General features: G+C 32.3%; 2 protein-coding genes across 2 annotated transcripts; one reads left to right on the top strand and one right to left on the bottom strand.

Moving 5' to 3' along the window:
• Positions 1-754: 754 nt before the first annotated feature.
• On the bottom strand, positions 755-2,237 carry LOC117913331 (60S ribosomal protein L10). The gene is made up of 2 exons (XM_034828298.1): positions 2,148-2,237; positions 755-1,617 (listed from the first exon to the last, which is right to left on the bottom strand). The coding sequence occupies exon 2, from the start codon at positions 1,606-1,608 to the stop codon at positions 934-936; it is 675 nt and encodes a 224-aa protein (XP_034684189.1). The 5' UTR covers positions 1,609-1,617; positions 2,148-2,237; the 3' UTR covers positions 755-933.
• A 3,523-nt stretch (positions 2,238-5,760) lies between these two features.
• LOC117918414 (NADH dehydrogenase [ubiquinone] 1 alpha subcomplex subunit 2) lies at positions 5,761-10,187 on the top strand. Its single transcript, XM_034835095.1, has 3 exons — positions 5,761-5,919; positions 6,036-6,142; positions 9,677-10,187. Exons 1-3 carry the CDS (start codon positions 5,834-5,836, stop codon positions 9,778-9,780), a joined length of 297 nt encoding a protein of 98 aa, XP_034690986.1. The 5' UTR covers positions 5,761-5,833; the 3' UTR covers positions 9,781-10,187.
• The last annotated feature ends 6,510 nt before the right edge of the window (positions 10,188-16,697 follow it).

The raw sequence follows: 16,697 nt of genomic DNA, 5'->3' as shown, positions 1-16,697 counted from the left end.
TCTAAAAATTAAAAAGAGGAAAAATTAGCCCTTTTGATAACTGGTTTTAAAAGATTTTAAAAAAATAATTTTTGAAAATTGTTTTTTAATGTTTAGTAGAACAAAAATTTATTTGAAAACATGAAATGTTTTAACTTACTTTTATATTTTTAAATATGTTTAATATATCAAGTGCTTTATTTTTACTTATTTTATATATTTGCATATATAATTATTTTTTAAAATAATCCTTAAAAAATAAGTGAAAATAATTGAAAACAATCAAAAGATAATTTATAAAAACACATTATTTTCTAAAAAACAATTTTCAAATTATTAAATGTGTTTTTTTTATTTTTGATTTTTGATTTTAGTGAAAAATGTTCTATGATCTCTAAAATTAAAAAATAAAATAAAAAATCCCGGATAACTGTCCTCACAGTTGCCAAATAGGCCTCAATATCCCAAAAATATTCTTTTTATTTTTTTCAATAACTTATGCTTATTTGAAAAACCTTGATATCCCCAAAAATATTTTCATTAACCGCACATGGTGACTAATGGCAACATTAAAAAAGAAAAAAGAAAAAAGAAAAACATGACTTTCCCCATGGTTGCTTCGATCCACTTCTCTAACCTCCCCAGTGAAGCCTGGTTTCCAACTGGAATTGGCTGAGCCCAATTCTAGAAAATGGAGCTCAAAATAAATAGATGATAAACAATGAAGTGTTGCATGAGGGAGTGGAGAGATGCAATTAGTAAATTGGACCTATGATAAGAGACATCAAAGCACAATTTATATGAAATAGAAACGCTTCAAAAAATTTTAGGTTGTTACTCACCCAAAGAACGGGGTGACCAAAACATGCCCTTCAAAAAGACTAGAATACATCAACTATGAGCCCAAATCAGTTTTGTAAGGGAAACCTCCATAAGATTATAAAGAACAAAACTTTAAGCAGTGGATTCCACTGCTCCACTGAGGAAGGCTCTTCCAGGCTGCCTCTGCGCCAGGGGGCCATGGCATCCTAACAGCTTAGCATTCACTCCATCAGGCATTATCCTGTTCTCCTGCTTCCACTTGACATAATCTGCTCGGCTAAACTTGGTAAAGCCCCACTTTCGGCTTACGATAATCTTTTGCCTGCCTGGAAACTTGAATTTGGCCCTCCTCAGCGCTTCCTGTGCATGGTTCCCATTTCCATCCTTGCATCTAACAGACAGCAACACCTGCCCAATGTTAACCCTTGCACAAGTCCCTTGGGGCTTTCCAAAGGCCCCCCGCATACCAGTTTGGAGCCTATCTGCTCCGGCGCATGATAACATCTTGTTTATGCGCAGGACATGGAAGGGGTGGACTCTCACCCTGAGGTGGAAAGCATCCTTTCCAGCAAACTTGGTCATGTATTTGTTGCATGCAATCCTGGCAGCTTCAAGGGCTTCACTGGACACATTCTCTTTCTCCCAGCTAACAAGATGAACACAGAAGGGGAACTCATCCACACCCTTCTTTTTCATGCCTACATCATATATCCTGATCTTAGGGTCAGGAACACCCCGACAATATCTAGACTTGGGATAGGGCTTGTTCTTAATTTGTCGGTAGCAGCGTGCAGGCCTGCGACCCATAATATTCCCCTGTAGAAAAACAAAAAGTAACAGAATTTAGCGAGAGATTTTCCTTCCTGCTTTACAAGATTTGGAAACTAGAATTAGACCAAAAATATATAACGATCATAAGATAAAGAGATCAAAATTTTGTTTTAGGAGGGAAAAAAGAAAAAGAAAAAGAAAAGATGAGCTCCCTCAGAACTAAAAACTGATTTTCAGCAATAACATTCAGACAAGGCTGAAACTTATATATGACGTTCAATCATTGGGAGCTTCATTGCTTTAATAATTGATTAGATGTGACCAAAAGGTTCATACTCATCAAGGAGTTGGGATCTTTGAAACTGGCAATGAAAGGGAAAAACAAACTCCTAAAGATCATGTTTTTTCCTTGTGTTCCCAGATCCAGATCCTCCCCTTGTACATCTAAATAAAACGAATAGCCAAGAAGAAAACAGAATCTGATGGGAAAATGAAATCAATGCAGATCTAGAACCCTCTATACTATCAAACCAGAGACAGAAAGACATCAAGGGAGAAGGAAACGGGGAAGTAACCTGTCAAGTGATCCGCCGCACGCGCGCCTCTCCACATCAGTGCCTTACCAACACCTCCATTTTATAGATGCGTAAAACCCCAGTCCCAACCCTAACCCCATCCACCCCTTTCTAACCCTGACTATTTCACCCCGGCTACTAACTATATTTTCCAACTAACCGTGCTTTTCCAATCACTCTTATTTTATTTTATTTTTAAAATTTTTTAAGTCACAAAATTGAAACAAACTTCGTAAACTTAAAAATTAATAAAAAAATAATCGATATTTTTCAAAAGTTAGCTATCATATAACAATTATACAATCAAAGTTTTCTATTAATCCTACATCCCCTTATAATTAATTTTAAAATTTTTATTTTTACATTTTTAAAAAGATAAATAATTAAGCAGGATGAATCTTTCATCTAAAAAGCACATCACAATAATATTAAATGACAAACCTTTGCCCAAAAATACAATGCTTTGGGTCTTTAGGTATCAAACCAAATTCAAGATCATGGGTGTAGTAAACACATACTGTATCTACCATCTACTACACCTATAATCAATCAAACACCTAAGGTAAAACCCATTGAAGAAAAACATGATTAATGGAGACCCACATACCTCATGCCCCTCAAAATCAATGAAAGGTCTGTAAGCCGGGTTCGGGTGTTTCCTCTAATCGGGTTTTAGATTTCATAACTTTTCGATTCAAATTTGAGTGCTTATTAAATGGGCAATTTTGGAGACCCGTGGCTGTTTACATGGAGACCGTGGTGGCTGTTGACAGGGAAAACAAAAGGGCAATTTTAGAATAACTTACCGAAACAGTATTTAGTGCACAAAAAGAATAATAGTATGGTCATTAATGGACAAAGCCTATATTCCAGTCTCTTTGGGTTTGATTCTCATATAACCTTCAAATGGAGCTCCCGAAACATAATTTTCCCTATTAAAAACATAAATTTGATATTTAATTAGAAAAAAGAAAAAAAATAGGCCAAAAAATGTAAAAGATGGAATATAGAAATGTGGAATTATCATCTCCATCTTCACAAGTAAATATCTTAGAAATCGTTTATAAGTTTGGAGGAGCAAAAATAGTGCAACAATAAATATTAGAATTTCTCATGGGCCACGAACCTATAATATTTGTATAATCCTTGATATGCACATGCCATCGCTTGAGTGAAGTTATAGATAAGAAACAATACAACTGCTAAAATACACCCTTTCATTCCTCCATTTTGGCATCATAAATTGGAAACAAAAAAAGAAAAAAAATAGCTCTCATGAGTTCATTGACAATGGAGGAGAAGTAGCCTTTCCTAATGGAAGATCCAACAGTACAACAATTGTAGAAGTGCCTAGAATATCATAAGGATATGTTAAAGCATCAAATGAGAGTCCAATTGTTGAAATGACCAATTCACTTGGAATAATGATGAGTTTAAGAACACGGTTGACAACAATCTCTTATGCATTATAGTGGAACAATATTAATGTCTTATTTTCACTTGTAGAAAGTAGCCTTAAACTCTCTTAATAAAGAAGACAAATCAATAACAAACTAGACAACACGTTTCTTTAGTCAACACATTGGAGACTTGATGAGCTTAAAGCTCAAGTAGACTCGACAAAAGAAAAAGCTATGAAATATAAGAATAGCAAAATCATCCAAGGATTAATCAACACATCATTTGCCCTACATATTCTTTGTGTATATGTTCCAACTAGATTTACCTTCCCAAAATGTCAAACTTATGACAAGATAGGGGATCCATTGAATCACTTGATGCACTTTCAAGAATTAATGACCTTGATGCAAGGTAGTGAAGCTTTAATGTGCAAAGCCTTTCCATCAAGTTTGTAGGGGTAGATACTCATAGGGTTTCATAATTTGCCTAATGAATACATTTTTTTCACATACCTTTCTAGTATTTGTATCACAATTTATGTGCTCTTTAGGGTAGAGACAAACTATGGATTTCCTATTCAAAGTGAAAATGATTAAGGAGGTAGAGTCTTAAAGAGTATGGTTGTATGTTTAGTGTTGCTTAGGTTCATGTTGAGCGTTATGGGCGATTCTATGACATGGATATCATTTGAAAGGAGATTACATGTTAACTTAGCCCTTTATAAATCCATTCATAAGAAGATTGGGGCTTATCTTTTCTCTAAGTGAAAGCCCTCATGTTTATGAATAGTGATAGGGATTACACCTAAAGGGAGTATGATTGGTGCCACAGATGGGGGGAAGTTGAAGAGACATTTCGAGGTGATGATTGATAGAGTATCAATTGGAGTCAAAATATGTACTCCAATGGCACAAATATAACAAGATTTATATAATATAAAAGACTCAAATCACCCAACTTAACTCAAATTCATGCTAAAACCTTAATTATGAATCTAACTTATATTTTGAGTCTAATTCTAGGTTTAAAGAATGAAAAAAAATGCTAATTGTAAAAATCATTCTCAACCAAGGAAATAGAAAGAGTTAAATATGAATAAATGAGAGACTCATGACTTATAAACTATGAAAAGTCCAAGTAGAGGCGTAGTGAGCAAGCTATAGACATAAAATACTAACAATAGATGTTATAGATTGAGATAGAGGGCAAATAACCATAATGGAGGAGGGTTAAAGCAAATGTAATCAAGCTCACATAGAAATTTGGAAAGTGTTTAGAATACATTAAAAAATTCTATGAGACCCAAACATGTATCAATTATCCTAGATTTCGAAGAACATTTCATAATATTAGATTCAATTCGGCATAATAAGCAAGAAAAGATGCAATTAATTCTTAAGCTTATGAAATGATTTTTGAATAAAAACCAAAGCTTAAAACCTTATTTAAGAAGTCCATAATACATAAAAAATAAAAATAAAAACAATTAAAAACCCATGAGTTATGATTGATTTGCAAAAACATTTTAGGTGTTAGAAATAGGGTAAATATATATATATATATATATATATATATATATATTTGGAAAAACCAATTTATTCAATGAGCTTGTAAAAAGATTTTTCAACAAAACAAAAATTATTTGATACATTTAAGAAGTTTAAAACATCATCAAAGTTAATACCTTGGGATGTTTGAAATTTGTAAAATATGGAGGGTATTTGAATGAAAATAAATATATAAATGAATAAAGAATTTATTAAATAAAAGTATTGTTATTTTTAATTAAATTATGATAATTTTTTTTTTTGTAAAAAATAAATGTTATATAAAGAATTTTTAAAGTGTTATGATAAAAAGGAAATATTATTAGGATTAATTATATAAAGATGTAAGTGCATAAAAATGAGATGATAAAAAAATATAAAATAAAATAATTTGATTAGAAGGGAAATCATCCATATTTTGTAAATTTATTTTTAACCTAAAAAATACCGTTTTTTTAGACAAAAATACTCCCACTTTTTTCTTGTAAAAATAATTTTTTCTTTTAAAATTATCACTATGTAAATAATCAATATGACGAGGGTCATTTATACCGGCAAAAAAAAGGTTACTATTTAAAAAAAATAAATTGTTGGAGGGTAGATATACAAATATGAGATTTTCATCCTTTTAATCAATTATTCTATATAAAAACCAGAGACCCAAATGGCCCCTTCGTTTTCTCGTCGTAGAAAGTAGAATCGTAGGCTTCTAGCGAAGAGTGTGGGTGGGTAGCAGATATGGCGTGGAGGGGGCAACTTTCTCGGAATCTCAAGGAGCTTCGGATTCTCTTTTGCCAAACATCACCTGCGAGCTCCTCCGCTAGGTTTTTCCTTTTATCTTCTTTCCTTCCCTTCTTCTTTGTTTTTATTTCTACTCTTTTTTTAATCTTATTTATTTATTTGTCATCATCTTATTTTGATTCCATCATTTGTTTGTCAGGGCATTTGTTGAGAGGAATTACAAGGATCTAAAGACTTTGAATCCCAAAGTCCCGATCTTGATCCGTGAATGCAATGGAACCAGACCCCAACTATGGGCTAGATACGGTACGATCTTTCATTTTCCTCTTTCCAATTCCATTGTTCCAAATCATGGAAATTTGGACTTACCCGAAATCCACATACACTCTAGATCTGCAAGTTCAGGCCCTAAAAAGATGCCAACCCAATTGTTATAATTTATCCTCTGGTGTTCTGTGAAATTACATTTGCATCTATTGTGGGGACTAATGTTCGTTCCCCTCCAATTTATCCCTTTGGAAACCAAGTGTTCACTAGAAATCCCAGGCTGAGTAGGATCGACAGTATCGCATTTATCTCCACATTTCTGTGCAATAGGGAAGCCCAGTTAGACTTTGATACCATTGAATCTCATCATTCTCTATAAAAATGTTCCAGTGCAGGATTTTAAGCAGGCACGCGGTTCATTCTCATGGGATGGTCAATATGTGCTTTTTGTTATGTAAATCTATTGGCAATTTGTATGCAGGATGATGGATTTTCTTGCTAATTTCTTTAGCCTTTGGTACAAAAAAAAATGTTCCAATGTTTTTTTAATCACCATGTTGAAATGATTTTAAGCACCAACCGATATTGGGTAATACCATGCGATGTTTCTGCTGGTCTCTGAATCATGGGCATGATTTGGGGAATTAATTTCCTTTTTGAGTTGTCTTATCCTGCCAAAGCTTGGAATTTGGATGAAGTTTAACTCAAACATACGTTTTAGGTAAACAATGGAAAGATTGTTGGTCCTTTTTATTTTCTTATGCTTTTTAATTCCTCTTTGTAATTTGACTTTATTTTTGAAAGGAATAAAGAAGTTGTCTTTTGAAAGTGTGGTTATGAGCTCTCATAGCTACTTTGGATTGGGTCAGAGGATTGCTTCCAATCATCTAAAATCCATTAGGAATAGTGATGTAGGACAACTCTAGGATGGTTGCCTACACTCAAGGGTAGGTGGGCTAGGGTTTTATTTTTAGGGTGTAAGGAGAGGAACAAGGAATAAACTTTATGATAGAAAAAATTATAAGATAAGAAATAGAGAGAAAGAAGAAACAATGAAGAAAAGATGGAAAACCTTAGAGTCTCACTAAGGCCTTCTAGGAGTCTCACCTAGAAGAAAATCAATGGAATCTCACCATTGAGGGTTGCAACCTTGCAATGAAAGAAAATATAATATTATTCATCAAAATTCATTCATTTGATTTACATTGATTAGCCTATTTATAGGCTTCTCTAAGAAATCCAAAGTTTACTAGGACTCTAATAACCTATTATGATTCTAATTCTAATTATAACATCCAAAGTCTACTAGGACTCTAATAACCTATCATGACTCAAATTCTAATTATATTATAACTCAACTAGCTAATCCTAATTAGACTCCAACAAATACCAATCCCTATTCAATTCTAATTAATATTAATCCTATTTAAAGTTTACATAGGTCTTCCCTTTCTTCCTTGAATAAACTTTAAAAGGCTTTCCCCCATCAAATAGTTATCACTTTAATGGGATGATATCATTTTTATTATCACCCTCTCATCAACTGGCATGAGAGTTCAATGTAGATATAACAGTTGCTCTGACTTGCCTCACAGAAGATGATAATATTGTCAACATATAAAAGCTGGTCATCTTGATTCCCTTACAGCCTCTCCTTCCCATCTTAAAGTCTGATATGAAATCTCCTTCACTAGCCTTCTCTATCAAAAAATTGAGTGTCTTCATAGTCAAAACAAATAAATAAGAAGAGAGGGAATCCCCTTGCCTTAAAACCCTACTGCTCTAGAAAAAACCTGTTCGGATTCTTTTAACTGGAATAGATTAGCTATATGCACCACTTCATCCAACTAACCTGCTTTTAGCGAAAGCCCTTTTTTCCATGGATACTAATAAGATAACCCCAATTGATAGAATCATAAGCCTTTTTAATATCAAGTTTGCAGATGACTCTAATAGTGAAGCTCTTCAGCTTTGAGTTTGTGGACTTATTCATAAAAAAAAAAGCTTTGAGTTTGTGGCCTCATTTGCAATAAGAACTGCATCCAATATTTTTCTACTTTCTACAAAAGCATGCTTAAAATCAGATACCATTTGCCCATGAATTTCTGAAGCCTATTAGCCAATACTTCTGCTAGAAGTTTATATATATAACCCTCCCACCAAACTAATAGGTTTGAAGCCTTTCAGGTCCTCAGCTCCCTCTTTATCAAGAATGTGATATTTAAACTTCTTACAAAAGAGTCTCACTTACAAAACTCCTTGAAGAAACCCATCACCTCATGTTTTAGAAAATCCTAGCAATGCTGCCAAAAAGCTATGGCGAACCTGTTTGGTTAGAGGACTTTAACCCCCCTCAAACTTAAAAGAGGAAAAAAAACCTTCCTCTAAGAATGGAGCCTCCAAGCTCCTTGAGTCTGCACTCCCTAAAGAAGCAAAACACATCCTGCTGCAAGAGCAAGGACTAAGGTGGGGCACAGAGGATGAGATGAATTGGTTAGACTCAATGGTTGGAATGTTCTCAATCAAAGCTTTCTACCCGTTTTTGGTGTTGAGGAGATTGGAGACATTTCCAATGGATGTTGTTGGAATCCTTGGACCATGATGAGAGTGAAGTTTTTTGCTTGGGAAGCAACTTATGAGAAGATATTGACTTTGGATCAGCTGAAAAGGAGAGGTCTGTCTTTTGGGAATAGGTGTTGTATATGTGTGAATGGAAAGAAGAATTTGTTGATCACATCCTCTTACATTGTGCACCTACAAGTGTTTTGTGGCAGTTGATCTTTTCCTTGTTTGAGATAGTTTGGGTGATTGAATCTTCAAAAACCTGATTTTGTTAAGTTGGCACGAGTCCTTTGTTGGGAAGAAGTGGAAAAGAACATGGATGATTGTGCCTTTTTGTTTATTTGGGCTATTTATAAGAAGAAAATCATTGTAGGACATTAAAAAATGTGGAGCTATTGGAGCAAGTATGCAAATCCTTTTTTATGTGTAATTTTTACTGTGTTAATTGTATGGATGAGACATCATTCTCTATGGTAGCTTTTGTTCATTGGTTGGGCGTTAAGTAGGGGGAGGGAGTGCTTTGTTTCTCTTTTTCTTCTTTTATTGTATGACATTCTTTGTATGCTTCCTATGTACTTTGATGTGCTTTTCGTGAGGTGCTTTTTTGCTAATATATGTATTATATGTACATGTTTGCTATCAAAAGAATTCCTCTTGCAATGAACAATATGTGAAGATTATATGTGTTAAAAGTGTAGTTGTGGCTGCATAGCAATTTACTCCTAACCATCAGCATGAGTGCTTGCCATAAGTGGCAGACATCAATGTGGCAACAAACAATTTTATATTGTGTTTTTACAAGGAAAGTATTTTTGGCAGCATGCATGGTTCAAATATATATTGCCGATTTGTTTTTCTTTCATGTAATGGACATTTGCCCGGTTCAAATATATATGACCAATTTGTTTTTCTTTCATGTAATGGACATATTTATCGAGCATTTTATATCTTTCCCCTTGTTATTTGTGTTTATACTTTATGCACAAAGTTTGATACACGTTATCTACACAGACATGGGTGTTGAGAGGGGCATTCATCTGGAAGGCTTGACAGAGGAACAGATCTCAAAGGCGGTTGAAGACCTTGCGAAACTGGGGGCAGCCCTTAAAGGCTGATACTGCCGCTCCTGGACCATATACACTGAAATAAGTGGATATCCTTAGGAAATTCTTCCTGAGATGGTCTGTTTTCTGATTTAGCATTCAATCCAACTTGTTTTGAATACTCGATAATCTAATTTTGTGCTTTGGCTACTCTATGCACAACATTTGGTCATTCTTATGGTCCACAAAACATTCAGATGGCTGATGATTGTCATAGGTTTTTCCGTCTTGTATTAAATCAGTAGCTTGGGATGTTGGAACCCCAAGAATTGGTTCATTTTTCATTGTTCGAAGCAACCGATTGGGATATGGTATGAACACAATTTGAATGGTTGGTCTAACAAATCCCTCCTCCAGCCCCAGTTAAAAATAAGGGGCGATAATAGTTATTTCTATTAATATCAATTTGAGGTTTTAAATGGTTTGTTATTATTACTTGAACAGGTCTTGCTTGGAAGGAAAGGAGTTACCGATTCTTTTTTTGTATATTAGTATGTGGTACTTTGTTGTCGGATACTTGGTATTTTCAATTTTGGAAGAGGAGAGAGGAGAGAGCAGATTCCCTCTTCCTTCTTTTGGATTTTTTATTTTTATTTATGTTCATTTTAAATTAACATTTTATTTTTCTTCCATTCTATTTTCTCTCTTTATATTATTTTTTGGGAATTAATAGTAGTTTTGGGTGGTATAAATGTTGAATGTAATGTTTGTCTTATTTGCGAATTACTTATTACTTATTTTTTTTAAATATATAAAAAAAATATTAAAATATTAAACTTTTTGTTAAAGTTTAAAAATAATTTTTTGAAACAATTAGAAAGCTGTATCAAGACAATTTCATCCTGCTAAATTGCTAATACTTACAACTTAAAAAAAATAAAATGATAGAAAAAACAAACAACTTAATATCTATTACTTTTAAGTTGTTTAATGAAGGAAAAAAAAAAACACCAGCTTTATATAAAATAAGAATGGTTTATTGTGGAAAAATATAAGTAATAGTTGTGTAAATGTAAATGTAGGTTATTCGTGATTGAATGATATTCTCTCTCGTCTCTTTTTGATAATTGAAGGTAAAAAATAAATATTTAATATACTAAAATAAGACTGAAGGAGACATAGGCCTGTTTGTTGTAAGAATAATTTTCAATTACCGGTGGAAATAAAACATTGTTTGTAGACCTGGTGTACCAAAAAACAAAAAAAGAAAAATTTAATTGAGGGAGGAGTAAGGACGTCACACCCACACCCCACAGTGGGTAGAAAATACACTTTAATTTCTCTAGGCCTTTTTAAAAAATACATATATTTTTTAATTTTTTAAAATAGAACAAAGTTATTTTTACTAAAAATAATTTGTTTAAAAAATATGTTTTTGAGAATAAATTTAAATATTTTAAGGTGTTTTGTTTTAAGAAGTAATTTAAAAATATAAAGAATATTCTAGAATTTTTTAATATTATATTTAAGTGTATAGTAAATTAGTAATTACATATAAAATAAGTTGAAAAAAGGGTTAATTGGTTAAAGGGGTCAAAATAACCCCTATATTTGTAAATATAACCCACCGGTCAAAAAGTAAAAAAAATGACCCGGTTGAGAAAAAAATGCCCTTCTTCTCTCCAACACATACAACTTCTCATTTCTCTTTCCCTCTCATTTACAACTTCTCATCTTCTACTTCATTTACAGAACGACTCTTCATATTTTCTCTTCTTCTACTTCATTATCTTCATTTGGTGCACAAAATGGAAAGACCATCTACTCTTTCGGTTCATTTGCAGAATGAGTTCTCATCTTTCATCATCTTCTTCTATTTCATTATCTTTCTTTGATGCACAAAACGAAAATCTAATCTTTCCTTCAAAAACTATAGAAAATTTCTCGTCTATCCTCTCATCCTCTGTTTCATTTCGAATCCCTGGAAAAATTGTTATTCTATTTTTTTCAAGTTATCTCAAATTCTATCTTCAAGCACGAAGGAAATAATGAGTTCATTGAAGAGTAATGAGAGAAAAAGTGGCGAAAAAGCAAAAATGGCAATTACGAACAGAAGAAAAAAGCGAAGCACAAGAAAATGAAGCAAATGAAGGCGAAACTACTAAGCAAAAATACCAATTACCAATAGAAGAGGCGAGTGATTCTACTAAACCGGTGAGTGTAGTCTTCACATTTGATAAATTATTGAATTTTTTAGAGATGTTATACAATAATATTTGAGTATGGTTAAGTTTATTAGTTAAATGTTTTTAAAAATTTAGGATTTATTGAATTGTATTAAAAGTATAAAATTGTTATAATTATAATTTTTTTTTTAGTTCTCCATTGTTATCAGTTATGTATTTTGAGTGAATAAATTTAGGTTTTTTAGCCGATGTTTGAAAATATTTGGGAACTATTATAGTATGTTGAAAAATAATAAATTCCATATTAATATTGTTTTAGTTTTCTGTATTATTATCAATTATGTGTTTAAAGTGAATTAAATATATTCAATGTAATAACATCTAATTAGGGATAAGTTTGCAGAGAATTTATGAAATTTTAAGGATTTTTGGAAATTTTAGGGGTATTATACAATGGTGTTTGAGTAGGTCTATGTTTACTCGATACTTTTAAAATTTTGGGAACTATTGAATTGATTTCAAAATAACATATGGTATATTTGTCATTTTTGTAGTTATATATTGTTGTCAATTATGTATATAGAGTGAATAAAAAATATATAATGATTTCATGCAATGACATGTGATTAAGGATAAGTTTTTAAAGAATTTATGAAAATTTTGGATTTTTGAACTTTTTAGGGATGTTGTGTAATGACATTTGAGTAGTGTTAAATTTGTTAGTTAATAATGTTTTTAAAATTTTAGGAACCACTGGAGTGTGTTAATCAGTTATTGTATAATATGAATAATTTTTTATTAAATCTTTACTAACTTGATTTTATTTAATTTATAAACTACTACTCACTCGACATGTTTTAAAGTTAAAATACCTATAGAAGAGCACTTCCCATCAAAGGTTGCATGTCTATCATACTTGAGTATAATAGAAAATATTAAAAATAAGCTCAATAAGAAACAGTTGGAGAGGTTCAAGGATTCTTGCTTTGGACATTTTTTGCTTATGCCAGAACTTAAATTTTCAGCTCAAAGTGTGCACCACATGTTATTACATCAATGTCTTATAAAGAAGGATGATGAAATGTGGTTTTTAGTAAATTCAAAGGGATTAAGATTTGGTGAAGATGAGTTTGGATTAATCACTGGTTTAAGTTTTGGTCCCATTCCTCAGCATAATGAAACATCAATAAGAATAAGAGATGTTTATTTTAATAGTGAAAACAAAGTGCATAATGATCATTTGGAGAAAGTTTTTCTTTCTTTTGGTGAAGTGAAAAAAAAAAAAAAAAAGCAAAAGAAAAATGTTGATAATCTTAAAGATGAAGACATGGTGAAATTAGACTAATTGTACTTTATTGAGCATGTTCTACTTGGGAAATAAGGGAAAAATTTAATTGACATGCAATGGGTTGGTCTTGTTGATTGTTTGGAAGTTTTTAATAAGTATCCATGGGGTAAGATTTGTTATGAAAGAACAATTTCTAGGCTGCAACGAGCCTTGGAGAACCGGGTGTCAAAATACCAAGGTAAAAAGCAACAAAAGGGTAATATAGCACATGAGGCATATAGTCTAGTTGGATTTCCATATGTCTTCCAAGTTTGGGTGTATGAGACTATTCCGATTATCAGAATGAAATATGCTAATCATGTTGCTAAGAGTTGCCCACGGATTTTAAATTGGAGTGCTACTTTGATTCGTCCCCAATTGGTGTACCTTTGATTCAGTCCTCAGACGGGAGTTATCAAGAAAATTTATAAACCTATTTCACCATATACTAGGGTAGCATAGCTAGCATAGCATAGTGGTTCTAGGATCGTCCACAGGGATGAGTTTTCATTTCACACATGATATTTGGATTGGTGTTTTTTCTTTTACAAGTTAGTTTTGAAAGAAAACATAAAGTTGGTTGAAAAAGGTTTCGTTTTAAGGTAACCAAAAATAGTAACTGATTTTAATTACAAAGAAAAGGTTTCTTGGAGTTTCAGGTCACTAGGTTCAGACTCCTTATACAAAAGGGAAGATTCCGGATCTTTTCCTCGCATTAGGGATTTAACCTATAGTTATCCTCCCAACCGGTGTGTTACAGTTGTTTCCCATTAATGGTTTCAACGCTAAATCCCTTTCACTGATGCATCTTGTAATGACTTGTACCTCTCACCTAGCATTTGCCATTCAAAGTGATCCTTAACCTTGGATTACCCTTCAAAAGCTCGCAGGAGATAACTAATGAATGTCTCCAGAGAGTCTAAAAGCTTACCAAGTGTTGGCTATTCTAGATAATCCTACCTTTAAACCACCTCCCAGAGGCTCGCAAGAGATAACTAATGGATTTCTATGGATTGAGTCCGAAAAGCTTACCAAGTGTTGGTCAAGGTGATTATAAGGGATTTTAAGTTAACTAAAAATATAAAAACCATTACCGGGTCACAACTTCCTCTTCATTAAAAACTGAAACAAGGAAAACTTCCACTTTTGTATCCGGGTCCCTTACCTAGGTTCCTTCCGTCCAAGAAATAAAAAGTCTAGCCACTCATCCTCTGAGAAAACACCCTCAGAAGTTGTTTGACTAGAAAGAAAAATACAATCAAAGTGAATAGGTAAGGCAGAGTAAAGCTATGTATATTTCTTACTAAAAAATGTACAAGTGATCCCCAAGAATGTCTTCCGAGATTCTGAGATAGATATTACAAAAAGAGATATCTTAAGATATATATAGAGATATTTTTAACCCCTCAATTAGATATCCTAAATATCTAAAAAGATCTTTAGCTGATTACAAGGAGAGAATAGATAATTACACAAAATATATTGAGGTAAAAATCTAACGGAGTCGGTGCAAAAAATATCTGAAAATTACATGAAGATTTCGCAAGTGAGATATGGAGTTGTGAAATTTTCGCAAGAGGAAAAGGAGTTGTGAAATTTTCGCAATGCTGAAAAGGAGTTGTGAAAATTTTGCAAGTGGTGAAAAGTAGTTGCGAAATTTCCTTTTGCCTTGCGAAAATTTCGCAAGTGGTTGCGAAATTCTTCAGTGTTAGATTCCTTCTCTGATTCTCTTCCTTGCATACTTGATTGATTTGGCAAAGGCTTTGAAGCTCTCCAAAACTTGGATTCTTCATGTAATTTAGCTTCAATCTTGCTTTGCCATGGATTATACCAAGTTCTCCCTCATCCTTGGCTTGTTTTAATGATAAAAAAGCTATCAAATACATCAAAACTTGACAAAAATTGATTAGTAACACTTGCAAGGGTCCTTAATGTGCCAATTGAGTTAAAATGTATTAATTACTACTCAAAAGTGTTTAAAAGAGTTTATAACAAGCTATAAAATATCACTTTTTGAGTAGTAATCATACTTCCACACCGAGGTTCACCGAGCTCTAACAAATCTTTTTGGACTCCAATGTGAGTAATTTTTTTTTACTATATATTTTGATAGTGTTGTCACTTACATATTTATATATGTCTATGTTTGTTAATTAAATTACTTAACTTGAATTCAATAGTTATCTTTGTGTTCGCTGCTTAAACCTACTCTAGAGGAATGTCAACAAGATTATTACAAAAGCATTTGAATAAGTTAGGGTCAGTGAATGGTGTTCCTCCATAAATTTTAAGCCAACCAATAACCCCAGAACATGATACAATGGGTGACCTAAAAGATGAAGATCACCCGGTTGAAGCTACTGCATATGTTGTTGTTGCTGCTGCTATAATGGAAAACAAGAACAAAAAGGATTATTCTATCCCACCTTCAATTGAGGTAACTCCACTATCATACATTCATTTATAAAGGTCATTTTTAATGTTTCAATTGTAATACAAAGTTCAAACAAAAATTCAAATTGTAAACTTAACCTCAGTTAAGTTAATCATCAATAAAACTTAACCATAGTCAAGTAAATGTTACTTTGATAAACATAACATAACTATCATAAGTACACATCAATTTTTAAAAATTATGACTATAATTTTGGTATAAAATGATGTATGAAGAATTAATGTTTCATTTGTTTATAACATGTGCAGAATCTATGGATAGAGTTCATGAAGCATATAAAAAAGTTTGAATCAAATTTCAATTATTTGAAGAAAGAACTGAAAGAAGTGAACAGAAATATTGACAACTTAAGACAACTTTTATTGGATGTTAGTGATATATTTATTGAATTATATATTTTATTCAATCAAATTATGTATTTTATTCCTATATTTCTAATATCTTATTGTGTGGTGCATATCTTATTTTAGGTGAAAGGGCAAAATGAGTCATGTGCTACAGATAATACAAAATTTTCAAAATCTGGTACAAAAGGAAAATATATTGGTCTGAATTTTAATTCATTGGATGACAAGTTTAAGATTGTGATGGAATATAAGGAGGATGAAAACCATGACCATATAGATGTGAAGACCAATACAAAAGAAATAACAGATATTATAGATGTAACGCCCAAGCATTTTCTTTTAAGGGTAATTTAGGAAATTACTAATAATAATTAATTTAGTTAATTAATTAATTTAATAAAAAGGAAGAGGGGTAAAAGGGTAATTTTACGAATAAATACCCTAGGTATAAATTAGAAATTTTATTCTTTCCGTTCTTTTCTGAATAGAGTTCCTGTTCGCAGAATTCCAAAGAACGTAGGTTGGAGTCAGATTTCAAGGTTGAAGAACAGATCTCTATAGGTAAGAATCTAACCCCTAGTTTAATATTTTAGATTCATTGATTAATTTCAAACACATTAGATATATTTTTTTTGGAAAACCCCAAATCTAGATTAGGGTTAGATTATTTTATT

The sequence above is a fragment of the Vitis riparia genome, chromosome 1 (genome assembly GCF_004353265.1).
Source record: "Vitis riparia cultivar Riparia Gloire de Montpellier isolate 1030 chromosome 1, EGFV_Vit.rip_1.0, whole genome shotgun sequence".
In the NCBI taxonomy this organism is placed as follows: domain Eukaryota; kingdom Viridiplantae; phylum Streptophyta; class Magnoliopsida; order Vitales; family Vitaceae; genus Vitis; species Vitis riparia.
Note: the sequence above shows the minus strand (reverse complement) of the source record. Positions and strands in the feature narration are given on the sequence as shown.